Source organism: Gasterosteus aculeatus, chromosome Y (genome assembly GCF_964276395.1).
Source record: "Gasterosteus aculeatus chromosome Y, fGasAcu3.hap1.1, whole genome shotgun sequence".
Lineage (NCBI taxonomy): Eukaryota > Metazoa > Chordata > Actinopteri > Perciformes > Gasterosteidae > Gasterosteus > Gasterosteus aculeatus.
The window spans coordinates 17344975-17371690 of NC_135709.1; the positions used below are offsets into that span (position 1 = coordinate 17344975).

The following is a 26716-nucleotide window of genomic DNA, read 5'->3' on the forward strand; positions in this document are numbered from 1 at the left end:
TAACAGTCTTAGGAATCTTAAGATTCTGTTGGATGACCATCCGTGAAATGTAATAGCCTGTAGCAGCAACACAGAAAACTGTTATAAGGAATAAAATAAAATACAACGAAAACGACAGTACAGTGTTTTAATGTTTTTACTTCAGGCCGCAGAGACACTAGAGGTCACTATTGATAGTCCTCCAAACTGAACAGCTTCTACTGAAACCACACATTTTAAAGAGAATAAAAGGTCCATTTTAATCCAAATTATTATTTGAGATGTTTTCAACCAAATATCGTAATAGAAGTCGGGAGTTTACACGGGTTTACACTTTCGACTAGAATAAATAATTATTTCTGTGCAAGAAATATTATTGTATATTTTTGACATTAGATTTTTAATTTGGATATTCGTATTTTGTTGTTCTGTCTGTTTTATGTACATCTCAAGCCGACTCTTTTTAATTTCCTGACTATATTTAGTAGTTGAATGTAAATATATATATATATTTGACATGAACCTGCACAACAGTACATGAAATCAATGTACATATACAGAATGAAGAAGGGAGAATATATTCCTATCTTACCATATTAAATAGTAGCCATTATAGTTCCTTCTTTAATCCATATGAACATACATATTATTATCACAAATATAATGCGCTGGCAGTTATAGTTTGCAAAAGGGAATTTAGTGTGAAGATAATCTGGAACTTGTTTCCCCAATAATGGTGTAGGATATTAGAAACAAATAGACGATCCGGTTCATAAAATTAATAAAAATGCATATAGTGTACACCAGAATACAGCCATGATTCTGAAACTGTGTAATCAATAAAGTAATGACAATATTGTAAAACCACTGTAGTAGAATAATACCAATGTGCAGTTATGATTGTATTTGATGTAATGTAATCAACTGGAATGCATGCATGTAATACTTGAACAACCACTGATATTGACTAAGGATCATTCGAAATCCGAGTTACATTGAACTCACCAGAAGACTCCCAGAGGTGTGGACACTGACTTTCACACCTTTAAGCATTGTTATAAATACCTGTAGGAACCATTGTTCTGGAGTTCGCTGGTGGAGGCAGCAGACGGGCACTAGGGATGGTCAAAGGACTGACCTGGGGCCTGTTGGTCGCTGAGACCAGCGGCTCCTCAGCTGAGATGTTCTTTTTACCACAACGCCATCTCCTTTATTAAATACATTTGATTTAACCTTTTGATCTGCGATGACCTCTGTCCGTCCGGCGTTTCTTCATTTTTGAACACAACAATTTGGTGACCCCGACGTGATGGAGAGCAATGGACGGACGGAGGAACAGCTGATCTGAACAAAGCCCAGCGATCGATTTTCTTCACTCACACGGCGCCATCGAAAAGGTAACCGGCAACCAGTTGTTTTAAAACCGAAATGCTGTATAGTTTATCATAGAACATTTAGGTGTGAGAGGACAAGATACGTTGTTTTGAGGTAAACTACATTTTAGAGAAAAATAATTTTTCTCTTAGCTTGAATGGCCGTTGTGATAAAAAGCACATTGTATATAGTGTTTGTTTGGACGTCTCTGTGTGAGTTACCGACAAAGCTCGGTTGTGTAGCGTTAACGCTAAGTGAATGGGCGACGTTATTTAACTGATCAGTCATAGAATGAATGGAAACCTAGTATAGGCCTCTAACCGGTTGGGGATAGACGTATAGCAATTTATAGACTGTATACGTAATGCACTGTGTATAACGCGCTAGCAGAGTTAAGTCCACAAGGCCTGATTGAACCAGGGTTGTGTTACCAGCAGTAATTGAGTGGAAGAGGTTCGCGTTGTAATGGCGGTTCTTCGTTGTCTCCGTAAGCTCTTTTAGACTCTGTTAGGCGGCACAATAAATTCAAATATGAACTAGACGACGCCAATGAGGCTAGATAACTAAAAGATAAATAAATACATTTGGAACTTGTGAGGACAGAGCCACGCGCCGTAGTTGCCAAGAACTGACTAAAATTTTGCAGATAATTAAGTGCAGGGATAAATAGACCTAAAATAATAAGAGATAAGAGATAAGATAAGAAATAGGTCATCATATAACTCGCCTTGCAGGTGAGGACAGAGTCACGGACCAGCGCGCCTGAAGGCTGGAAGTTACAATTTAAATTCGAAAAGGGTGAGGACAGTGCCACGGCCGTCTGCCAAGACCCAAAAATAATAAATTACTGGATACATTTTTACAATAAATATAGATCAGTTGAAAACGTTGCGAACTTGTATATAATTGTATGTTGCATGTTGCGAAAAGAATGAAGCCGGATTAAGGATTTGATTGGGGCCTGGTCTTGGGGAAGACGGAGGACATGTTTTTGGAACATTACAGGATGGCGGGCGGAGACAAATAGAGAAAACAGTTAAAAGATGGCTGAGAAAGAAATTCTCAGCTTGGTCTACAGAGGGGACAACAATGACTTGTTATCCACCACTACTGGGGGTGGAGAACATGTGCTTTGGAGATTTCCAAAATGGCAGCCGGCAACAGTTAAAAGAAGAAAGTTGCACCAGATGTAACAGTTTCTGTATTTCCCACCTCCACTCTGTATTCCCATTAAACAGTGTCTCCCCTGTCTCCATTTTCCAAATGATCCTAACATTTTTTTTCTTCCTCCATTCTTAGGACCATGTGATTTTTGCTTGCATTACAAACGGTCTATGGACTTTTTCTAGGCTCTATGTGATTCTTTGTTTTAACGTTTATGTAATTGTTCTCTGCTTACATTAACACAATTTTCCCATTTATTGTTTAAACATTTTTACAAATTAGTGAGTTTAAGAGAGACTCTGATCAGAGTCTGCAACCACACACAGACACACACAGCAGCAGCACACCTGAAGATGCACATTAGCACACACACGCATGGGTCTTGGGCAAGAGACAAAGGACAGGACGCTGTCTGTGGAGCCGGTCTGGTAAGACAAAAGGGAGTCGTTCCCAGAGAGGTGCGACCCATAGGGACGTAGGGACGGTCAACAGTCCAGTGGGTGAATATATGTAAATAGTTAGCACAGAGGGAGACGTTTAAATGAGTGGGAAATAATGTGATTTGAGCCAAATCTGTAGACCTTGTTGTAAATAATTTGTTATTTTCTCTTAAACTTAGTGATAGGCTGCAAGTTGTTGAGTGTGGATATGAGATGTACAGTGCACGGTACATCTCATACAGCATCTTAATGACGGAAGCACATTTTAGATCATAGGGCAGTACAGAATGGGAAACTTTGTTACAGACCATCATCCTGTAATGATTTTACCAACAAACCATACAAACATGTAACTATATATGATATATTGATAATCTACCATTTTCATTAGGAATACATGAATGTTCTAGGTCACTAACAAACCATGAGTTGAGTTTTGAGTTCACAGGTAGAGAACGCAGGTAAGCTGCCCTGACGACTGAGGATGCAAATGAAAGTCCAATTGTGATGGAAAGTCACAAAGACAATGGAAGAGCTCGCCAGCCAGCGTTGAACTTTGAGACAATGCAAAGAAGTCTGAAGCTGACCTGATGCTGACATTTATTTTGAGACATGTGTTAAAATAACACATGCCTCAACAGGAGGGATGTAGATATAGAAATATTTTTTCAAATTGAACGATGGGAAAACTTCACAAAAGAAATTACTAAAAGAAAGATTTAGATACCGGAGGAGTAACACCTGGGAAGAGCACCAACACACACACACACACGCACGCACACACACACGCACACACACACGTAGGCACCCCATTGTGCTTCTCTATTCAACAGCTGACCAGGGAATCCTGATCTTCCAACACCTCGGATCCCCCGATCAGTCTGATCACAGGACCTGCAAGATTCTCAGGATCAAGAAGAGAGTGGATCTCAATCACACGTCAATGACGACCACTACGCGTCGCCTGACCAAGCCTTTGATAACAAGAGGAAGTTTACACTCATGCATAATCCCACAAACACTCTAGTTTTGGTACAAGTTATTACCACACAACCTCAAGTAATTAATTAAGAGAAGGGACAGAAACCCCTCATTTAAATCCAAGCTAAAATGATTGAGATATACAAGCAAATACACACGGTTGATATTATTGTGAGAACAAGAGATCAAGGTTCTTGATTCATAATGTCCAAACATTTCCCTGATATAGAACTATACAGTAAATAGACATATTCACATTGAACATCTGGTCGGACGGTGAAAGAGATTCACCTTTCCGTTGAGTTGTACTTACTAAGGTAACAGTATTGTCCCGATTAAACAAAACATAACTATAGACACAGTGAACAACAGACAGGAATGCATCACCAATAATTGATAAACTACATTAACCTAAAAGCCACATCAGTAGAATGGAAGCTATGGGAATACCTGGGGGGGTCTAATGTGTTTCAAGTCACACACAGGATCTAGAAGACGCACCTCTACAATGGGGTGCCTACGTGTGTGTGTGTGTGTGTGTGTGTGTGTGTGTGTGTGTGTGTGTGTGTGTTGGTGCTCTTCCCAGGTGTTACTCCTCCGGTATCTAAATCTTTCTTTTAGTAATTTCTTTTGTTAAGTTTTCCCATCGTTCAATTTGAAAAAATATTTCTATATCTACATCCCTCCTGTTGAGGCATGTGTTATTTTAACACATGTCTCAAAATAAATGTCAGCATCAGGTCAGCTTCAGACTTCTTTGCATTGTCTCAAAGTTCAACGCTGGCTGGCGAGCTCTTCCTTTGTCTTTGTGACTTTCCATCACAATTGGACTTGCATTTGCATCCTCAGTCGTCAGGGCAGCTTACCTGCGTTCTCTACCTGTGAACTCAAAACTCAACTCATGGTTTGTTAGTGACCTAGAACATTCATGTATTCCTAATGAAAATGGTAGATTATCAATATATCATATATAGTTACATGTTTGTATGGTTTGTTGATAAAATCATTACAGGATGATGGTCTGTAACAAAGTTTCCCATTCTGTACTGCCCTATGATCTAAAATGTGCTTCCGTCATTAAGATGCTGTATGAGATGTACCGTGCACTGTACATCTCATATCCACACTCAACAACTTGCAGCCTATCACTAAGTTTAAGAGAAAATAACAAATTATTTACAACAAGGTCTACAGATTTGGCTCAAATCACATTATTTCCCACTCATTTAAACGTCTCCCTCTGTGCTAACTATTTACATATATTCACCCACTGGACTGTTGACCGTCCCTACGTCCCTATGGGTCGCACCTCTCTGGGAACGACTCCCTTTTGTCTTACCAGACCGGCTCCACAGACAGCGTCCTGTCCTTTGTCTCTTGCCCAAGACCCATGGGTGTGTGTGCTAATGTGCATCTTCAGGTGTGCTGCTGCTGTGTGTGTCTGTGTGTGATGTGTTGCAGACTCTGATCAGAGTCTCTCTCAAACTCACTAATTTGTAAAAATGTTTAAACAATAAATGGGAAAATTGTGTTAATGTAAGCAGAGAACAATTACATAAACGTTAAAACAAAGAATCACATAGAGCCTAGAAAAAGTCCATAGACCGTTTGTAATGCAAGCAAAAATCACATGGTCCTAAGAATGGAGGAAGAAAAAAAATGTTAGGATCATTTGGAAAATGGAGACAGGGGAGACACTGTTTAATGGGAATACAGAGTGGAGGTGGGAAATACAGAAACTGTTACATCTGGTGCAACTTTCTTCTTTTAACTGTTGCCGGCTGCCATTTTGGAAATCTCCAAAGCACATGTTCTCCACCCCCAGTAGTGGTGGATAACAAGTCATTGTTGTCCCCTCTGTAGACCAAGCTGAGAATTTCTTTCTCAGCCATCTTTTAACTGTTTTCTCTATTTGTCTCCGCCCGCCATCCTGTAATGTTCCAAAAACATGTGCTCCGTCTTCCCCAAGACCAGGCCCCAATCAAATCCTTAATCCGGCTTCATTCTTTTCGCAACATGCAACATACAATTATATACAAGTTCGCAACGTTTTCAACTGATCTATATTTATTGTAAAAATGTATCCAGTAATTTATTATTTTCGGGTCTTGGCAGACGGCCGTGGCACTATCCTCACCCTTTTCGAATTTAAATTGTAACTTCCAGCCTTCAGGCGCGCTGGTCCGTGACTCTGTCCTCACCTGCAAGGCGAGTTATATGATGACCTATTTCTTATCTTATCTCTTATCTCTTATTATTTTAGGTCTATTTATCCCTGCACTTAATTATCTGCAAAATTTTAGTCAGTTCTTGGCAACTACGGCGCGTGGCTCTGTCCTCACAAATGCCCAATATTTTAATCTTGGTATCTAGCCTCATTGGCGTCGTCTAGTTCATATTTGAATTTATTGTGCCGCCTAACAGAGTCTAAAAGAGCTTACGGAGACAACGAAGAACCGCCATTACAACGCGAACCTCTTCCACTCAATCACTGCTGGTAACACAACCCTGGTTCAATCAGGCCTTGTGGACTTAACTCTGCTAGCGCGTTATACACAGTGCATTACGTATACAGTCTATAAATTGCTATACGTCTATCCCCAACCGGTTAGAGGCCTATACTAGGTTTCCATTCATTCTATGACTGATCAGTTAAATAACGTCGCCCATTCACTTAGCGTTAACGCTACACAACCGAGCTTTGTCGGTAACTCACACAGAGACGTCCAAACAAACACTATATACAATGTGCTTTTTATCACAACGGCCATTCAAGCTAAGAGAAAACATTTTTTTTCTCTAAAATGTAGTTTACCTCAAAACATCGTATCTTGTCCTCTCACACCTAAATGTTCTATGATAAACTATACAGCATTTCGGTTTTAAAACAACTGGTTGCCGGTTACCTTTTCGATGGCGCCGTGTGAGTGAAGAAAATCGATCGCTGGGCTTTGTTCAGATCAGCTGTTCCTCCGTCCGTCCATTGCTCTCCATCACGTCGGGGTCACCAAATTGTTGTGTTCAAAAATGAAGAAACGCCGGACGGACAGAGGTCATCGCTGATCAAAAGGTTAAATCAAATGTATTTAATAAAGGAGATGGCGTTGTGGTAAAAAGAACATCTCAGCTGAGGAGCCGCTGGTCTCAGCGACCAACAGGCCCCAGGTCAGTCCTTTGACCATCCCTAGTGCCCGTCTGCTGCCTCCACCAGCGAACTCCAGAACAATGGTTCCTACAGGTATTTATAACAATGCTTAAAGGTGTGAAAGTCAGTGTCCACACCTCTGGGAGTCTTCTGGTGAGTTCAATGTAACTCGGATTTCGAATGATCCTTAGTCAATATCAGTGGTTGTTCAAGTATTACATGCATGCATTCCAGTTGATCACATTACATCAAATACAATCATAACTGCACATTGGTATTATTCTACTACAGTGGTTTTACAATATTGTCATTACTTTATTGATTACACAGTTTCAGAATCATGGCTGTATTCTGGTGTACACTATATGCATTTTCATTAATTTTATGAACCGGATCGTCTATTTGTTTATAATATCCTACAGTAAACACAACTTTAACGCGACCAGTCAAAGTAAAGATAAAGAATCTCACACGAATTGCATTTCTATAAAATCACTTTAAAAGCATGCGAAAGTAATTAATCAATGTCGGTTGGCATTTAATATAATATACATGACAAACTATGTTTTAACCTTCTAACATTTTGACATCTCATAGCAGTAAAATCAAGTATCTGAAAACAATAATGATGGCTGCATCTTATTTTACACAATGAGACTCACAGGAATAGTCATTGTTAACATCATTAGTTAGGCCTGTGATTTCCTGCTGGTAAAAAGTCTGCTGTGAAAAGGCTCCATAATAAGAAGGATTTGCCAAAGATTAAAATGTCAGTTATCAAAGTTTATTTTCTATTTGTTCACTTTCACTTTCATAAAACGCCCTTCCGTCAATTGAAGAATATATTTCGATAGTAAGAAGAGACTTCTTCATGTTCAGACTTTACGTTCGGTGAATAACTTCATCGTGGCCTTTGGCACAGACTCGATGACGTAAGAGCTGCTGGACTCCCCGCAGAGGCGATAAACATCCAGCTGAAACAGGTGTTTGGTCACAAGATGGCAGCATGTTTCCGCTGGTGTTTGGTCCCGTTATCAAAAGTGATTTACTTCAGCTGTGTGTTTTCCAGAAGTTTATCCACTTGTTTTTCTGTCAGGTGAAGCCATGTTCGAGTGTACCAGTGTAAGTCCTCTGTTTATAACAGGGGTCTCAAACTCAAGTCAGGTACGGGCCAGATGCAGCCCACCTCGACCGAACGCGGGCCAGACCATTATGGCCGACGGGGGGGATGACACTGACGGTCCGACCGGCGAACGGAACGGTCGGCGCTGGGGTGGAGGTTGTAAGTGGCTGCTAACAGCGAGGTTGCTACAATATAGAACTCGCGGGCCGCACTAACATTACACTTTCATATGAAGGCGGGGGCCACAAAATATCGTCCCGAGGGCCGCAATTGGCCCGCGGGCCGCGAGTTTGAGACCCCTGGTTTATAAGGTTAAGGCTATAGGATCCACACGTGATCTGATACACGCCGCTGCATTTCAACAGTATACAAATTGCCTCATTTGCAATTGTACAACGTGACATCGGTTTGGTTTACAGAGGCTGTTAGTTAGTAAATACACAACTTTAGTTACGGCGAAAGTAGATCATGAACCACCTCAATCTGCATAAATCAGGTGCACATAAATATTCAAATCTCAATTGGACCATGCATGAGACTTCACTTGCTCTGGGATCTTGGGTCCCCCCCCCCCCCCCTTTCCCCTTAACAGTGCATTGCAGCTTTAAACAGTCCACAATGCCTTGCGGTGTCCCAGTTCCAATGCGAGGTATTTACCAGCAGGAGTAAAGAACCGAGTGCGGGCTGATTTTTCCGCAGCTTGTTGGTGAGACCGCAGAAAGACCAGCGCGCAGTGAGGTCGGACACAAAGTTTCGCATCCAGGACCAGCGCGCCATTCGTCTCCGGCTCTTTCATTCTGCTACTCTATCGCGGCGGACAAACGATACTTTGTCGCGTTTTACCGGGACCGGTGGTGAAGAAGGACACTTTTTTTTACGGGGTTCACGCCTTTCTACCTGTGTTTTCTGACTAAACAACCCCCCTGGGACAAGGAGCCCTGCGGTGAACCTGATTTAAAGCTTTAAAGGTAAGACCATCACGCGGACCTTTTTAATAACAAACAGCTGAATGCGCCGCGCCGGGTCCCCCGCCGTGTAGTTGTGAGGCGCGGATAACGGAAACATTAGTGGAGTAGAATAGTTCTGCTCCTCCGGCAGCCCACCACGGCCCACTATAGCGCCATTTCTGTCCCAGTCCCCCGCAACGACGCGTGCACAGGTGAAGTATCACTGAGGATGCCAACGCGTAATGTCTCTCAGGATGTTAAATGCCGAGACACCGAGCGAGGGCTGCTACTGCTGATGTGTTTTTTCTTTTTGTAAATCTGCTACAGATCCGTTCGAGGCATTTGGAGAAGTCTTAGTAGGAGGCCTAATGGCTTGGGGAATCGAACATGTGAAAGATTCACTTTAAATGTTGCTTAATGTGGGCTGGCCTTTTTTTACACAGCGCCGGCTCACCAGGTTCAACATCTGTTTAAAAAAAAAAAAGCTCAGTGAATGTAACATGATAATCTGGTATTCATCTATGTAAAGTCCCAGTTCTGTGTGCAGCGGAAACCAACCTGTGGAGTTGTTCAACCCAGTCGCGTTGCTTCCTTCGTGAAGGTAGCACTTAGATCGTTGGTGTTTTTCCAGGGATTTTTCTCAACTAGGTTCAGTTGCTGCCCCGCAGGCGTTCTCCAACTCAACCTCTGTCTCGGTCTTGAATGCCCATGTTGTTTTCCTCAAATACCCCCATGTTCACCAATTTGATCGACTGCTGGAGGCAGTTTCGTGATGCTTGACATACTGTAAATCTCCCAAAGAGGCTCATACACTGCGGCAATATGGAGAGGTTGTATATCAGTCGTAATGGAACACCCACGGGAGCATATGGTGGGTTGTTTACACACTGGCAGCCAGTGGAAGAACCTTTCCTGCCAGAATTGTCGTCGGCAGCTGAGGGGGCAGGCTGCTCGATGCCGCTCGCGCCAACACACAAACACAGACGCACACCTCGCTGATCTGAGAAGAATCTTGAGTCAACACTTCTGAACAATTACAGGCCTGAAACAAACGTGCTTGGCAGTCATGAGGAGTTTGACGTTTTGACTGCAGTCGATCTTTGTCAGCTTTGTAAGCCCCTCCTCTGTCTCCTGAAAGGCCTCTCTGGCGTGAGATGAGCCGCACAAAATCAGGGACCAGGCGGTGGCTCTGACGGGCCGGCGGAGTGCAGCCTGCAGTGCTCGGGATGGCACTTTGCCCCGCACCGCTGTGCCCGTATCGCCAGTTGGGTTGTCCGTGTTAACGCTAAAAAATATAAATGTCACAAGTCCCGGACCAGAGCGAGTGACATTTATAAATGCCCCGCTGAGTCTTGTGGAGCTTGTTGAAGGAAGAGTCAGTGGATCGGTTATGAAGTGTAGTGTTTTGTTTGAACCGTTGTCTCTTCTGTGTGTGCTTGATGCCAACTCCACATAGAGTAGATGCAGTTGTCCATGTTCCTCCTCCCCTCCGGCCCCCTCTGACTTTAGGTTTTTATACTGTGGGCAGGATTTTTAAAAGCACTTTCCCCTTCCCCCCTCTAGTAAGTCCAAACCTTCTCCCTGGCTGATCAACTGTGCCTGCTTTGCATCAAGGCCAACTCCGCCCCTATTACTGTTTCCACATCCTCCTGGAAAGGGGTTTAACAAAATGGTAACCGTGTTCAGGGTCACTGCAGGCATTGCTTTGCTGTGTTTGTGTGTGTGTGACTATTTTCCTGTCCATCCCTTCGCCTCTAAAGCCATTTAAGGGCAGTCTGAATGAAGGACTGAAGCACTTTCCAGCTAGTTGTGAATACGCCAAGAGCAGAGTGATCAAGTGTCTAGGAGAGCGACGGAGGGGAAACTGTGCCTGTTTGGGGGGGTTGGGGGGGTTTTAACTTTCTTAAATGTGAGGGGTGTTAATTTACAATGAAACAATCAATAGTGAAAAATTCAATAATCTCTGTGTAGCTCTACAAATGTTTCCTTGCAGCACCAGACCCTTCACAATATTCATGACTTTGAGAATGTGCACAGTGACTACGTGTGCTGGGGGAGGTGTAATTGCTGGGGGGGGGGGGGGGGGGGGGTTGTGAACAAAAGGACCTTTTGACACTGAAGTATAGGTGCGGCGAAGGTTAGGTGCATGGCGAGTGATTCAGGTCTGAGGGAATGAAAAGCATTTCCCTTCGGTTAACTGTCCTTGAAGGACATTCAGAAGGATATCTGACCCTTGATGGGTATTTCATAGCCAAATATTTCAATAGCTTATCACCTTTTGTGCTTTGATAATGTAACAGAGGATTCTGTGAATCTTTAAAAATGCTTTAGGATTCAAGGCGGAAACCTTTTGTATAAGACTTCACGAAGACGGTGCATCTCTGATATATTGTTCCTCGTAGCGTAGTATCGACTGCTCTACTTCTAACTCCGCAAGGAATAGAGAATATAACTCTGCAGAACACTGAACACACCTTTGACATGAAACACCAAACCCTACTCTTCCCCCTCGAGTTGTGATTCATCTGGGTCGGCCTTTTTTTTCGTCATCCCGTCTCTGTTGCAGACCTCTTTGTCACTGATCTGTCGGTCTTCCTGCTTTCTTAGCAGTTTCCCTGTAATTCTTTGTACAACAGCAGGAAAGCAGACTCTTCCTGCACCCCCCCCCCCCCCCCCCCCCCCACCACCACCAACAGACATGTACCTATTCATAGAGAAGAACAAAACAACTGCGTTATGGCCAGCTGGTTCTGGCATGCCTGGCTGTAAAGGTCCATTCTCAACTAGGCTGTACTTTAGGCGCGAGCCACTGCTAAAACCACACCTTTTATGTGTTCTCTGTAGTACGACAATTAGTACGGTCTACTTTTCTGTGTCAATTCTTTCTCCGCACAGGCAACTGAAGAGTATAAGTGCTGCCTTGAGCACATCCTGGATAACCATTTCCTGTTTACCCCCAGTGTTCCCCCCCCCCCCAGTGAAGGAGCCAGAAGGACTTCTGCTGCCGCTGGAGCCTTCGTAATGACGGGGCAAACGCAGAACAACCGTCCCCGTTGCTTCTGACTCAACATGGAGCTCAAGGTCTGGGTGGACGGCGTCCAGAGGGTCGTATGCGGGGTCACCGAGGCAACCACCTGCCAAGAAGTGGTGATTGCTCTGGCACAGGCAATAGGTAGATGCCTTCCTGCTATGAAACCACACCTGAGATAGAAACAGACCTGTGAAGACCTTCTGCTGAGTTGTATATTTGACAAGGGAAAGTGGATATTGGGAATTGGGCTGTGTCCATTAAACTGATACCCAGGCGGTTCAGTGCTGAATACAATAATACCTCGGTTAATATGCTCACGTATATGAATAAGTATAAAGTTGTTTTGAAACATTGGTAGCTCTGTATCAACACTAGGCGCAAATCTGAAACTGTCTCACGCGTGTAATGCTTCATCTTCTGTTTAAGTATTTGGGTTAAACCTTTTACAGTTTCCTTCACACTTTGAAAATGTGACGGTGGAAAACTAAAAATTAATTGAAGCTCCTATTTTGATCGACACAACTTTAATTTGAGTAAAGCTCACAGAATATTTAAAATTGCCGTATGTTTGTTCCTTCCTTGGATCTAAGTACCCCCCCCCCCCCCCCCCCTCCCATATGGCTGCTCCAGGAACGGGGCGCTTCAGCAGACTGTATTGACATCACTTCCCACAGAGGGCTGGGTAGGAGGAGGGAAAGTCTGACTCATCCCTCGGTCTCCTGCCAAACTGAAAAAGCAGCACTTCCACTGCATTTTTTTATATTACAAATGTATAACCTATTTTAAGGGATTAGACACCAATATTGATTCAGAACTTTTGGAATTTTATAATTGTTTCTTTTATACACACTTGGGTTGAGTCTCTGTTTGATCTAAACAGCTTTAAACAGTTTATTCTTTATAAACATTGAAACTTCTGTGATATGAAGAGGTTGCAAAGTACTGAAGCCACTGCAGCTTCAGGCGAAAAATGCAAGCTGGTTCAGTTCACCAGACAAGACATTGCGAGCTGTCCGAAACACTCGGCCAATTTGAATATTGTTATTAGGTTGCCAGAAACACGGCCACACCAGGATGACAATGTCCCTCCGTGTCTCTTCAATGTATAAAGCTCTTCTATCTTAACAGTTCGGAAAGATGCCAGGAAATCATTGTTGCATTTCCGTAAGTTCGTTTTGCAATCTTTACCCAATTTAGTGGAAATTAGCTTGAAGCTTTTTGGTTAGATAAAAGGCCTAATCCTTGCATTCTGGGAGAACTATAAAACTGCAGTAGAGTTTGTAAAAACATTATTTTCTTTCTGAAGCTAACCATTATTTTTACAGGTCGCACTGGGCGGTACACTCTGATGGAAAAATGGCGGGACTCTGAGCGTCACCTAGCCCCTCACGAGAGCCCTGTGGCTTCCCTCAACACGTGGGGCCAGTATGCCGGGGATGTCCAGCTGATCCTGCGGCGAACGGGTCCCTCCTTGACTGAACGACCTCCCTCAGAAGGACCCCCTCTCCGGGGGCCTGAACGCGGTCCGCACCGGCAGAGCCTACCGCCCCTCGCGAAGCTTCGACACCCCAACGATCGCTCCCTCCTCCGCCGCCGCGAACCGCGTCGTAAGTCTTTGACCTTCACCGGTGCGCCCAGAGGCCTCCGGGAGATATTGAACGGGGGCCGGATCGCCGAGGCGAAACAAAGGCTCCTCGTGGGAGATGGCGGCACTCACCACCACGCCAGACCAGCCATCGGGGCGGCGTCACCTGACCTGTGGGCCTGTCGCATGGAAGATCTGGTCCGGCTGGTCGGTCTACAAAGGGAGACTCTCAATGTGCTGGAGAAAAAGCTGGAGGCCTATGAGGCTGAGCTCCAGGCCTGGGCCGACGGGGCAGGGGAGCGAGGTAGAGGGTGCATTGCCGACCGGGGTGGAGGAGGGCTGATGGAGGAGATCCTGAGGTTGGAAAAGCATCTGAGGAAGAACGACGTTGAGATGGAGGAAGGGGAGTTTTGGGCCACTGAGCTGCAGATTGAGCTGGAGAGTGAGCGGCAGCTGGAGGAACGACTGCATGAGCTAGTAGGACAACTGCAGGGCTGTGAAGTGGAGATTGAAGAAAAGCTTTCAATGGTACAGGTGTGCTATGTGTGGGTGATGTTGAACAAAAGATCTGATATTTTAGTTGCAGCTCGTGTGGAAAAACTAAATTGACCAGCTACGAGTTAAAGAATGAAAGTTGATATATTAGTTGGTGCCATGGCACCTTTTTTTTTTCCAAATGTGTTTAACTCCGCCCTATCAGAGCGTAGAGGCCGGCCTGGAAGAGGAGCAGCTGCAGAGGCAGCGGCAGGAGACCCAGTGGGTGAGCGAGGCTGAGGCTCGGTCTCAGATGCTCCGTGCCAAAACGGAACTGAAAGCCCAGGAGAGGCAGGCCGTCCAGTTAGAGAGTAGCTGCAGAGCGGTTGATCGCTCGCTTGGACAAAGCACCAAGAATCTACAGGTAATGAGTATGCACTCATTCATATGCTTATTTGTAAGCTCTGTTTTTAAAAGTGCTGAATAGAGTTTTAATGATTATTATAAAGTACTTAGTACCTATCACCATATAGCGAAGGTAATTTTGTTTAGTGTCTGGACATCAAATTACTCTAATACTTCTATATGTATAATCTGCATTTGTAGATGTCTGTTTGAAGCTATTTGTATCATTTCTGATGCAGTTTTTTCCTCTTCTTTTTCAGGATATGCAGCACGGGCTTGAACAGCTGACCAAGGAGCTGAGGCAGGTTAACCTGCAGCAGTTCATTAAGCAGACCGGCACCAAGGTCACAGTGCTGCCAGCCGAACCCAGTGAGGATGAAAGTACTCACCGCACTCATGTTATAGGTACCTATCCTTTTTCTTTTGAACATTGAATCATTTTTCACTTAATAGTAATACCGGAGTTCAAGATTCATCTGCAGGACATCCTTATTATAAGGAGTCACGTACTGATACTAGTAATATGCCATGAGCGCGCCAACCCTGCAGTAGTTTTTGTGTCTTTTTTAAAGTGCAGAACCAAGGCTTAACTGATCTGAAATAGTAACCTATGGCGACCTAAGTGAATGCCAAAGTGCATGCAGTCTGAAGATAAATGCCGCCTTTTGGTCGCCTTTCAGATTGGCAAGACATGACTTATTTTTAAGTACATGAAGTGAAGAGTGCCAAGAGAGTGCACTTATTATTATTTTTTTTCCGTCCTGTGTCTTCACAGCATGCTTAGAGAAAATGACTAAGCTTAGCGTTCAAGTGTGAGTCCGTGAATGTTTGAAAGATTGAGATTGACTGAATGGCTGAATCTGGAGGGGGTAGGGGCAAGAATCCTTTTAGTTTTTACCCACTCCAGCGGCAATTACTGTCTCCATGCCAATAGCTGCCTGGATACAGGCAGACCCGGCGTCATTCATTCCCCCTACTTTCTCTGTCTAACCTCAACGCTTCTATCACGCTGTCACTGGATCACATGCTCAGCAGTTTCGATGATGGATTTTTTGAACCGAAGCGCTGCCACCTTACAGGAGATGAGCAGATCCATAAACCGCTAAAGAGCCGCAAGTAATGGGAGAACTTTCACAATGAAATAAAGACGAGCTGTCAGCCAACTGGTTATTTAAAACCTCCCACTAATGTTGCATCAATAATCTCATTGGTGATTAATCGTGATTACGATTTGACATTTGACTAGAGCGAGTTTTAGGTCCGACTAGAGCAGTGCATTCTGTGTTGGTAGCAGGGAAGTTTATCAATAGATACTCAAATGTAGTTAAGAAGAAGTTAAAAAAATAAGCCTGCAAGCGCGGAAATGATTGTGAATTAAAAATGTACACTTAAATAAATGTGAAGTTAAACCTCCGAACAAACCGACGAATCCTTTTGAAAAAAACCAAAACCTTAGAAACTCATGATAATGAAAGAAAGAAGGCTCATCAACAGAGCCGGTCCCCCACTGACTGACTATAACATTCCACCGGTCACTCCCCTTCACACTGCACACACTGACAAACCCTGGTTCACAGCGGAACTCAGAACACTACGCCTGCAGAAGGATCAGGCATTTAGGAGTGGGGACAAAGACTTGCAACAGAGGCAAAATACAAGTTTAGCAAGGCGGTGAGAGACGCTAAACGACTGTACTCTGAGAAACTCCAACAACAGTTCTCAGCAAGTGAACACCTCACCAACTACAAGCCAAAAACCCCCCACTCCATGAATGACCTCCGCCTGGCAGACAAGCTCAATGAGTTCTACTGCAGATTTGAAAGACAATGTCCTGATCCCATCCCCCACAGCTCCACCAACCTGCTGCAGTCCCTCTCCCCTCCCTCCCCCAGCCCATCAGGTGATCACGCCTCTTCATCTATATCACCTTCCCCTCCCCCACCAGCAGGGGACGTTAACCGGCTCTTTAGAAGACTAAATCCCCGTAAGGCAGCCGGTCCGGACTCAGTCTCCCCTCACACCCTGAAGCATTGTGCTGACCAGCTGTCTCCGGTGTTCACTGACATCTTCAACACCTCACTGGAGACATGCCACGTACCAGCCTGCTTTAAGGCCTCCACCATCATCCCTGTCCCCAAGAAGCCCAGGGTCACAGGACTCAATGACTACAGGCCCGTCGCCCTGACCTCTGTAGTCATGAAGTCTTTTGAACGGCTAGTCCTGACCCACCTTAAGTCCCTCACCGACCCCCTCCTGGACCCCCTGCAGTTCGCCTACAGAGCCAACAGGTCTGTGGACGATGCTGTCAACATGGCCCTCCACTACATCCTCCAGCATCTGGACTCCCCAGGAACCTACGCCAGGATCCTGTTTGTGGACTTCAGCTCTGCTTTCAACACCATCATCCCGTCTCTGCTGCAGGACAAACTCTCCCAGCTGCACGTGCCCGACTCCACCTGCAAGTGGATCACAGACTTCCTGTCTGACAGGAGGCAGCACGTGAAGCTGGGGAAACATGTCTCAGCCTCTCGGACCATCAGCACCGGTTTCCCCCAAGGCTGCGTTCTTTCCCCTCTGCTCTTCTCCCTGAACACCAACAGCTGCACCTCCAGCCACCAGTCCGTCAAGCTCCTGAAGTTTGCGGATGACACCACCCTCATTGGACTAATCTCTGGTGGGGACGAGTCCGCCTACAGGTGGGAGTCTGACCATCTGGTGTCGTGGTGCAGCCAGAACAACCTGGAGCTCAACGCTCTAAAGACAGTGGAGATGGTTGTGGATTTCAGGAGGAACAGAGCCCCACCCTCCCCCATCACCCTGTGTGACTCCCCCGTCACTATTGCCGATTCCTTCCGTTTCCTGGGCTCCATCATCACCCAGGACCTCAAGTGGGAGCTGAACATCAGCTCCATCACCAAGAAGGCTCAGCAGAGGTTGTTCTTCCTGAGGCAGCTGAAGAAACTCAACCTGCCAAAGACGATGATGGTCCACTTCTACACGGCCATCATGGAGTCCATCCTCTGCTCCTCCATCACCGTCTGGTACGCTGCAGCCACAGCCAAGGACAAGGGCAGGCTGCAGCGTGTCCTCCGCTCTGCAGAGAGGGTGATCGGCTGCAATCTGCCGTCCCTGCAGGACTAGTTTGCTTCCAGGTCTCTGAAGCGAGCTAAAAAGATCGTGGCCGACCCCTCCCACCCCGGACAAAACCTGTTTGTGCCCCTTCCATCTGGCAGGAGGCTGAGGTCCATCAGGACTACGACCTCCCGCCACACGAACAGTTTCTTCCCGTCGGCAGTCGGGCTCATCAACAGAGCCGGTCCCCCACTGCCTGACTATAACACTCCACCGGTCACTCCCCCTCATACTGCACATGACACTTTAACTGCAATTCATCACTTTGTCGTCACTCGTCACTTTGTCTCTTGTCTGTTACTTGTTTGTTAGTGCACTTTATGCTTAATATTTTTCTTTTTAACTTTTTAATATTTAAATTTGTTTAACTTTATTCCCTTGTTTTATACTAACCCATAGCCTTATTCTACTAACCCATTGCATTAGTATTTCATTCTACTTTATTTTATTACTTGTGCACTGTTGTCTTGTCTGTCTACTGTCGCGCACTAACCGCCAAGACAAATTCCTTGTATGTTTGACATACTTTGGCTAATAAATGTTTCCTGATTCCTGATTCCTGATTCCTGACATGTCACTTTAACTGTCATTTATCACTTTGTCGTCACTCGTCACTTTGTCTCTTGTCTGTTACTTGTTTGTTAGTGCACTTTATGCTTAATATTTTTCTTTTTAACTTTTTAATATTTAAAATTTGTAACTTTATTCCCTTGTTTTATACTAACTCATAGCCTTAGCCTTATTCTACTAACCCATTGCATTAGCATTTCATTCTACTTTATTTTATTACTTGTGCACTGCTGTCTTGTCTGTGTACTGTCGCGCACTAACCGCCAAGACAAATTTCTTGTATGTTTGGCATATTTTGGCAAATAAATGTTTCCTGATTCCTGATTCCTGAAATACATTTTTGTGTGCATTAATGCTGCTAGGGGGAAAATAATACAAATTCTATCCAGTCTGCTTCTAAATGAAACACATGGTTGTGTGAATCTTGGAGAAGCTTCACAATTCACACCCACTTCAATTAGATTTGGGTTCAAATGTGTCGCTTAGTTAACGCAATCTTAACATGAATCGGTCACCTCACCAAGGAACTGTTATTTATTTTTCTGATTGCATGCCATAGACATCATCATTGAATCGCTGAGAGCACCAAGTCTCATTATTGCAGCGATTGTTTTCATTTATGGGACATAATGAATTGAGTGATCACGTTCTTCCAGTAACCTTCCAATTCACGTGTGTAAAATCCGGCAGTGCTTTTGGTCCAGGCCATAAAACTCACTGCATCTGCAGATTCCCTGCGTAGCTCGGTACTGCACCCTGGAGGCACCACAGCACAGCTGTCATGCAGCATCCACAGGACTACGTGGTTCTTGTTTTTCTGGCTGTATATTTCCAGGACTAAACCTTTTTTTTTAAATACACTTTTGGATATAACCGCTTTTAATATTCTTCCTTTTCATATGATTGCATATTTCTCAGATTTAGTTCCCCTCTCTGGCTCCCTGAAGCGTCCGGTGTCGTCGCACACCAAGTCCAGTCACCTCCGGATCCTCCACAGCCCTCTCACCTCCGGCCTGAATCCAGAGGGCATCTATGTGTGAGATGTCTCTGCCACGAGGCAACGCGTCGCGTCTCCTTTCCGCCATTTGGAACACGCTTGCAAGTGGATGTCTCTGTACGGGATTCCTCGGTGACACGCTACTATGCGCTGCTGTCTCAGTTACCTGAAGGCGACCATGAGTGTGACGACTGAAGAACCGAAGGTACAATGTGAATCGTGAAAAATGGAATTTCTGGAGCACTTGGTGTGAATGCAAAAGTGGTGGGAAGGAGCAACGGAGACGTATCAGGATTTTGTAAACATCAGGCCACCGTGAACTTTATAAACAAATCCACATGATCTACTTCAGTAACTGATGAATGATTTGTATTGATTTCTCACTAGCATTATGATTCAGAACTATCGCCTTTTGAATAGTATTCTTGAGAATCTTTGTATGTGAATTTAATAAATATATCTCGTACGTTATTTCTATAGTGAACATGTTTTACCCAGCATAACATCTTGTTCTTATGAAAGCAATAAAGGATCCACATGCGGTTGCTCTCAGTTCATGTTCACGTCAACTATGCACAAAAGGTCAATCGTTTTGTTGTTAAGTGTGTGTGCGTGTGTGTGCACCAAAATGATTGCTGACTGTATATGTTTTCTTAGTTTTGAGCTTCTTTTTTTTTGGTGAATTATTATATTTTATTACAAAGCTGTGCATTTACAGTTACAAAAATGCAGTGGCCTGATTCTTGCTAATATACCTTCGTAATGAAACCGTGTAAATTACCCTCTTAAGCAGATTTTTGTTGTTCAGATTGCTAAACAGTATATTTTTGCCAAATGTGTTAAGCTTGTTTATTTCTGTAAGGCTGGATGGCCAAAGGTTAGCAGGTCTTGTTGCATGACTGTGTTGTTAATAGAGCCATATCTGGAAGTGCAGACCCACACTACAGTAAATCATATGGGGGGATCTGGTGGCATGTAATAAAACAGATATCTACGGTGTGTGTGATTTAAATAGGTGTGTGTGTATGCAACGTCTGAATAGACGCAGAATGAATTCCCTCTTAGGTCTTAGTTCAGCTGCTAATCACTTCAAAGTGCCTTATATTCCTTTCAGAGTTGGTGAATGTGAATAATGTGCAGGGAAGCTTTAGTAGACACATGGAAGCAATGATCGTAGTCAGTTTGGAGCAGCTGCTCGATGTATTAGTGCCACATCGAAGCCCACAGAGATACGGCACAGCATCAGAGAGGAAAGTATCTTAGGTTTCATCTGTCTGTATTTTGTAGAAATATGAATGTAACCAACAATATTGAAAGTTCTTTCCACTCTGCTACTGTGCGATTCTCACCATAATACTATATGCTGTAAAATCTATTCACATTTGATCTGATTGATTTCATCTACAACACATGTTGTGTGCTTTATTCAGCACCTTCACACCAGAATAACATTTTTGATGTGATACAGAAGAGGAGTCCACACTGCAACATTCAGTATCTACACTAAAATAAAATACATTTCCACTGCAGTTTGTAGCGTTGCTTTTTGGTTAAATGAAGTCAAATCTAATCCATCATAGTCTATATAAGTGAGCAGATGTTTCCCTTTAAGAAACCACTTGTGTGCTTTTTCCACCTGGGGATGATGCATTGCTGTGGTCACTGTTTACAACCGTGTATGTTCTAAGATGTCGATTGTACATAACCTGTTTTTATTTGTCCATGCCTTAATATACTGCAATGTGTTGACAGGCGTGTGGCTGTAACTGGCTGCCGATGTGAATGATATTAATTGCATGATTCAATAAAGCATCTGACCAAATGAAATGTGTCCCATTGACTGTTTGCCAGTGGATCCAAATGAGGAAGAACGTGCACTGTGTGGTTCAGCGCTCTTCATGGTTGCAGGCTGTTTGGCCAGTAGATGGAGACATTCTCCCAGTGTTAGAGACGTGGGCTCATCATGGCCCAGAAATAAGTGAGAAGCCTGAAACAGCACATGTCTTCGTATGAAATATATATAAATATAATTAAACAATGCTTCATATATGGTGTATTAGAGGAGCGGAGGAAGTGTGTGGAGGGGGGGCGGTATCTGGTTGAAAAAAAGGCATCGACGCCTTCTCCTAAAATGTCAAAGTTATGCTAACTGGTTTGTGAAGATACTGACGTAACCATCATTTAAAGTGTAAACAAAGGAAAAGTAACCCTTAAAGGTCAATGGGTGGACTTACTGAACCAGGAGCAGCAGCTTAAGGTGATGTGCAGGCTCTTTATAACACTTTAAATGCATCTGAATTAAGTCAGAAACTCAAGTTTTGAATCTCTTAAAATCATGCATAAAGATTTATATAAAGTTGCTGTGAGTTGGTTTATGGGAACGAAAAAGAGTGGATCTGATCCCGCTGAAGGCATCTGACAAGTTGGGAGGAGGCCCCTTGTTTTTCATCAGGCTTTAGACTGAGTGTAATCTCACTTCATCATCACATCACATGTGTTCAAAGCCGTGGCTTACTGTACACTACATTCCGCGCGGTGACCTGTCAGCTGATTAGAGGCTTAGCAACGGTACATTTCATCTGTTGAACTTTTGGTATCCTTTATTCACCAAACTGTGAAATATTGTCCTGTGGATACATTACGTGGTGTCTTGCACAGTGTGTGTTGTTACCCATGACCCAAATATCACATGTTGGCAATGATTGGAACAATGTCGAACCACCTCATGAACCTCTCCTGCAGTTTTTTGGGATTTGCGCACGAAACCAACTAGTGGCAAACAAGAGGAAGCCTGCAGAGTTTAGTTTCGATATTTATTTTACAACTCATCAGCAATAATTTATAACAGCATATGTGTAAAGCATTAACGAAATGTGCAACAGTTGCTCAATTCAATGTTTAAAAAAAAATCCATAGACTTCTACAACATTGACAGACGTATATTTTATGGTATATTCACAAAAGATATTTATAGACACACATGCCACATTATATAACAGTTGATAACAGAGTGTAGTAAACTACAAAAGCCAATGTTTGCAAAATGCAATGGAAATCATGTTAATTCGGTCACATGTGAAACTTAAAGCTGAATATCACTATACTTCCAGGAATGAATCTCATAGAAAACAGGTCAAGATAGAGTCAACGGTTCTTAAAATATGTGATGGTCACATGACTACAGCTTCTATCCCACCTTTGTAAAATATTTGATTAGCAAGGTTTAACGTAATAATAGCATAAAACACAAAATCGAGGATAGTCCGGTTTGTCAAGAGGTTTTCAAATCTTATGATCTGAACAGTTTTTGCTTCAAAAGAGCCAGAAATAAACAGTATTTTGTCAAATTCATATGACTTAATGGCCACACATCTCTTTTTTTTAAATGAAATATTTTGTTTTACTATTTCAAGACAACTCAACACAATAAAAATGTTCTGAGGGAACTACTGCTATTGACTCGTATGAGGGGACTTTTTGGGAGAGCAAGAGCAGAAAAAGTGCACTTTACATCTCAAAGAGTAAAGATCATCCTACAAACTTTAACAGCTGGGAAAATACAGGTACATTCAATATCAAAGATCACTAAGGTGCTATCCTACGACGTTTCTTGGAGGTGCAGGAGGTCACCGTGTTGAAATGCCTCATTCAGGAGATGTACAATATCAGGTCAAGCAGCCCCTTTGTAAACGAAGGGTTTCTTCTTTCAATTACCCTGAATGATTCCAGCGATCAGCATTTTTTTTTCTTTCCTCACAAGAACAAGTAAATGAAACCAGAGTTGACTCTGTAAGTGTGTAAAAATGAAGGAAACCAGGCATTACACCTGTAAACCAACTTCCCCATCCATCACCTTTATTATGTGTGAAGTAGTTATTTGTTTGTGTTGTAAATGATCGGGCATCCCAGTTATTTCTCTCCCACACTCCCAAATTGGGGATGAGGTACTGTGGCCGGTCCACTTCATGGGGGGGGGGGGGGGGGCACTTCTACCAGCTCCATTAAAACACGTTAGTGATTCCGCCTTTCTTTCAGGTGACACTATTTACAGTCAGAGTCAGCCAAGCACTTGATAACCTTGGCAGAGGTCAGTTGCAACTTCATACATCCAAAGAGACACGCTGATTGGGGTGTTGCGCCCTGGTGTCGTATACTCAAAGTTTGGGCACCAATGCTGCCACTTCAAAATATATTATCAAAGAGGATAAAAAAACGTACTCCAGCACAACACACATCATTAGTCAAACTGAATGATTATCGACAATGATTGAAATGAACATTCATTTCGATCATTGTCGATAATCATTGAGTTTGACTAATCTAGCAGAAGTGCAAAAGGCACACTCAGTCACAACTGTTTCCACCGATATTTTTGTACATGAGAAACCTCTGTGAAAACCTCGCTTTATCACTAGTCTAACTTTAGAAAAGAAGAAGAAAATAAAAGGAAATTCACGCTCTTCGGCAGAGTGCACTGAGCTGTAACAAAGGACAACGCAATTAGCTCGTTTGACACGAAGCTGAGCGCGAGGACTGTCCTCGCTCTCTTAGGACGCGTCTGCTACGTCATCCTCCCCGTAGTCGATCCCGGGACTATCCTCTTGCTCCCCTGGTGACCCGAACTCAGCATCGCGTGACTCGTCGCTCTCTGCACCGTGGAGGTCCTTGGACCCAGGACAGGCTCCAACATGCACGGACAAGCCGGGGAAAGCCGCAACCGCAGCCGCGGCTGACGCGTGCGCGGGGTACGGCCAGGGGAAAGGAGATGCCAGAGCGGCCGCCGCTGGGTACATGTACTTTTCAATGTTGCTTTTGTCAAAAAATGGCATATAAGAAGCAGCGGCCGAAGGGTTGATGAAGTAGAAAGGCATGCAAATAGGTGTTTGCTGTCCCGCACCGCTTATTCCCACCAGAGAGTTCATAAACGCCAGATCGGGCCTAGCGGGGTCTCCGCCACCTGACCCGTTCCCAGGCCAGTTCATCTTTGGGTTTTTTGCAACGCGATCATCTCCAAACTCTTGTTTGATCTTCACCACCTTGGCTCCCTGCGCGTTATTGCGCTCACATTCTTTATCTTTGCCGTCGCCCTTTTCGGCTTCGCCCCCGTAGCCGCTGTCCGTGTCCGTGTCGTTCTCGTTGAGCTCCCCGCCTTGGGTCCTCTGGATTACCGGGATACAATTAGCTTGGCTGTCGGCTTTGTGGCCGTCCTGTGCGTCCCCGGCGGCGGGTAGCTGGTGCTGGAGCGGCGGTGCGCCGGCCTGGAACTGCGCCAGCACCTTGTGAAGGTGGCTGATGAGCTGCGCGCACCGCTGATCTCGCGTCGTCCAGTTCTCAAACTGACCCAGATACTGCAGGACCTCTTTGGCACAGGCCTGGAAGCCGGAGTGGAACGCGTCCAGATCTGCGTGTATGGACGAGTTCGCTATCCGGTCCCCTGCGAAAAAAAGCAGTTCAAAAGGTCATTTTTTATTTTGTAAATCGTAGCACAACACGAGCCAATGAGCTAATCAAGTGGGCGCGCGTCAATGGCGCGTTTTTAACCATAATATTGTGGTATTCTCAAAATGCGCATTATTGATGCGCCTTGTTTCCATTCGCGTTACATTTTGCTGCTGTGAAAACCTGACTTTTGTTCTACAAAAAAAAAAAAGTTTCACCCAAAACGTTGTTTTCCCAACATGGGGCTTGTTCATCTTACCATTCTGCAAAGCAACGATCTTCTGGTGCTGCTGCTCGGTGACGGCCGTCAGAGCGTTCAAGTGCTTTAACGTCAACTCCAGGACAACCGCTTTCTCCAGATGCCCGAGCGTCTGCGGAGGAGACAGAAAAAACAAGCTGGTTCAGTTGGACTCACGACTCGTCGCGTCGCGTAAAAACAAAAAAACAAAAACACCCGGGTCCGGTGAGCCGGTTAACTAACCGACAGCTTCAGATGCTCGGGTAACAAATCTTTCAGCTGGCCGATACATTCGTTGATTCTGTCTCTCCTCTTCTTCTCTATCAACCGGTGAGGTAACTTGTAGGCGTCCTGCTGGCAGCAAAAATAAAGATATACAGTATATGTGTGTGTATGTAAAAAGTATTTGCATGTTATGACTTTCATGCAGACGCGAAGGTCGGTTAATGAAAAAAAAGCTAAACAATGATATTGCCTTAATAAACCACACATACCTTCCCACCATCCTCCCGCTTGATGCCTCGTTTGGATTTGCACATGTAGAGAGAGGAGTAATCCACTCTAAAGTGAAGCGTAAAGTGTCTGGTTATGCAACGACTTCTCAATGCCGTTTATCGGACAGCGAGTTTCACAGAGTTTGCCACAAAAAAAGCGACACTCACCCCAAGAAATCTGCGTGATCCATAAACTGTCTGTCCTGTAAATGCGCGATTCTTTCATCCATCGCGTCTCTGCTGCTTGCCGAGCTTCTTTGCGGGGAACGGTGGTTGTTGTTGTTGTTGTTTTTGTTCTTGTTTTTGTTGTTGTTGTTGTTGTTCACACACACACGGACGGCTGAGAGGGGAGACGATGCACAGTGCGTGTCCTCCGGTGCAGCTGCGCGTTTAGACTGATGTCGGTAGTTCCCTCGGCGTCTCTGGTTCCCCGAGCTGCCACTTTGCAAAGCCGTCGGTTCTTGCGGTCAGAGCGCAGGCGCGCCTCCGGTTGGGGGGAAAACAGCTTCCGACTCACGTGCAGCCTGCACCAGCAAGAAAGTCCGGAAATTAGACCTCCCTGGCGTCATAGCAGCTATGGCCGCCGCTCGTGAGGCGATAAAGTCCCATCCGCGTGCTGAAAACGTGATTGGTGTGCAACGCGCGGGGATGGGTGAATGGCGCACAGGCGCGATCGGAGACGAACGACGCCACGTAATCGTGCGCGTTGGATAACGGTGTAGTGTCGATGCATAGGATGTCATTTGGGCAACCCGAGACGGTCTTACCTTAAATAAATACTGGTGTAAGTAATGGGATCGACTATGGGACAGGAATCTCACATATCTTACAAATGCGTCTCTGTCAGTTAAACACACACACACACACACACACACACACACACACACACACACACACACACACACACACACACACACACACCAATTACATTATTGATCTCACCCCCAAAGACTATATTGCATTCTATAGACACTGAAAACAGAGTTTAATGTGAATTGAATGCAGTTCAGAGCGCGACATGGTCTAAACGGGTGCGTGTGCACGCGGCACGCGCGTGTCCCCGGATGTTGTTGCCCGGATCGGGGCAGGGTAATCTATTCATACGTCCCCAGCCGCTCAAAGCTGCGTTGTCAGTAACCATGGCACCGACCCAACTGTGTGCTCAGACACGTGCGCAGAGCTCCTTTGTCACTCGCAG

General features: G+C 44.5%; 2 protein-coding genes across 5 annotated transcripts; one reads left to right on the forward strand and one right to left on the reverse strand.

Annotated features, from left to right (window-relative positions):
• Positions 1-8819: 8819 nt before the first annotated feature.
• Positions 8820-21169, forward strand: rassf8a (Ras association domain family member 8a). 3 transcript variants are annotated; one of them, XM_040168302.2, is made up of 6 exons: positions 8820-9174; positions 12114-12325; positions 13510-14303; positions 14470-14667; positions 14909-15053; positions 19269-21169. In XM_040168302.2, exons 2-6 carry the CDS (start codon positions 12223-12225, stop codon positions 19388-19390), a joined length of 1362 nt encoding a protein of 453 aa, XP_040024236.2. In that variant the 5' UTR covers positions 8820-9174; positions 12114-12222; the 3' UTR covers positions 19391-21169. The 3 variants fall into 3 exon arrangements, with proteins under 3 accessions (XP_040024236.2, XP_040024239.2, XP_040024238.2); XM_040168305.2 differs by having other exon boundaries at positions 13510-14297; XM_040168304.2 differs by having other exon boundaries at positions 9035-9174; positions 12132-12325.
• Positions 21170-22146: 977 nt separating this feature from the next.
• Positions 22147-26407, reverse strand: LOC120808948 (class E basic helix-loop-helix protein 41-like). Of its 2 annotated transcripts, none has more exons than XM_078097629.1 (5): positions 25687-26407; positions 25519-25585; positions 25268-25375; positions 25046-25157; positions 22147-24781 (listed from the first exon to the last, which is right to left on the reverse strand). In XM_078097629.1, exons 1-5 carry the CDS (start codon positions 25746-25748, stop codon positions 23895-23897), a joined length of 1236 nt encoding a protein of 411 aa, XP_077953755.1. In that variant the 5' UTR covers positions 25749-26407; the 3' UTR covers positions 22147-23894. The 2 variants fall into 2 exon arrangements, with proteins under 2 accessions (XP_077953755.1, XP_077953754.1); XM_078097628.1 differs by having other exon boundaries at positions 25268-25378; positions 25687-26360.
• Between the last annotated feature and the right edge of the window lie 309 nt (positions 26408-26716).

Bases quoted from the DNA above. Each gene is read 5' to 3' on its own strand.
- rassf8a (XM_040168302.2), top strand. From the start codon at position 12,223: ATGGAGCTCAAGGTCTGGGTGGACGGCGTCCAGAGGGTCGTATGCGGG. The intron at 14,304-14,469 runs GTGTGCTATGTG...CCGCCCTATCAG, and splicing joins AAAAGCTTTCAATGGTACAG to AGCGTAGAGGCCGGCCTGGA. The intron at 14,668-14,908 runs GTAATGAGTATG...CTTCTTTTTCAG, and splicing joins AAAGCACCAAGAATCTACAG to GATATGCAGCACGGGCTTGA.
- LOC120808948 (XM_078097628.1), bottom strand. From the start codon at position 25,748: ATGGATGAAAGAATCGCGCATTTACAGGACAGACAGTTTATGGATCAC. The intron at 25,586-25,686 runs GTGAGTGTCGCT...GCTTCACTTTAG, and splicing joins GATCACGCAGATTTCTTGGG to AGTGGATTACTCCTCTCTCT. The intron at 25,379-25,518 runs GTATGTGTGGTT...TTTTGCTGCCAG, and splicing joins AGCGGGAGGATGGTGGGAAG to CAGGACGCCTACAAGTTACC.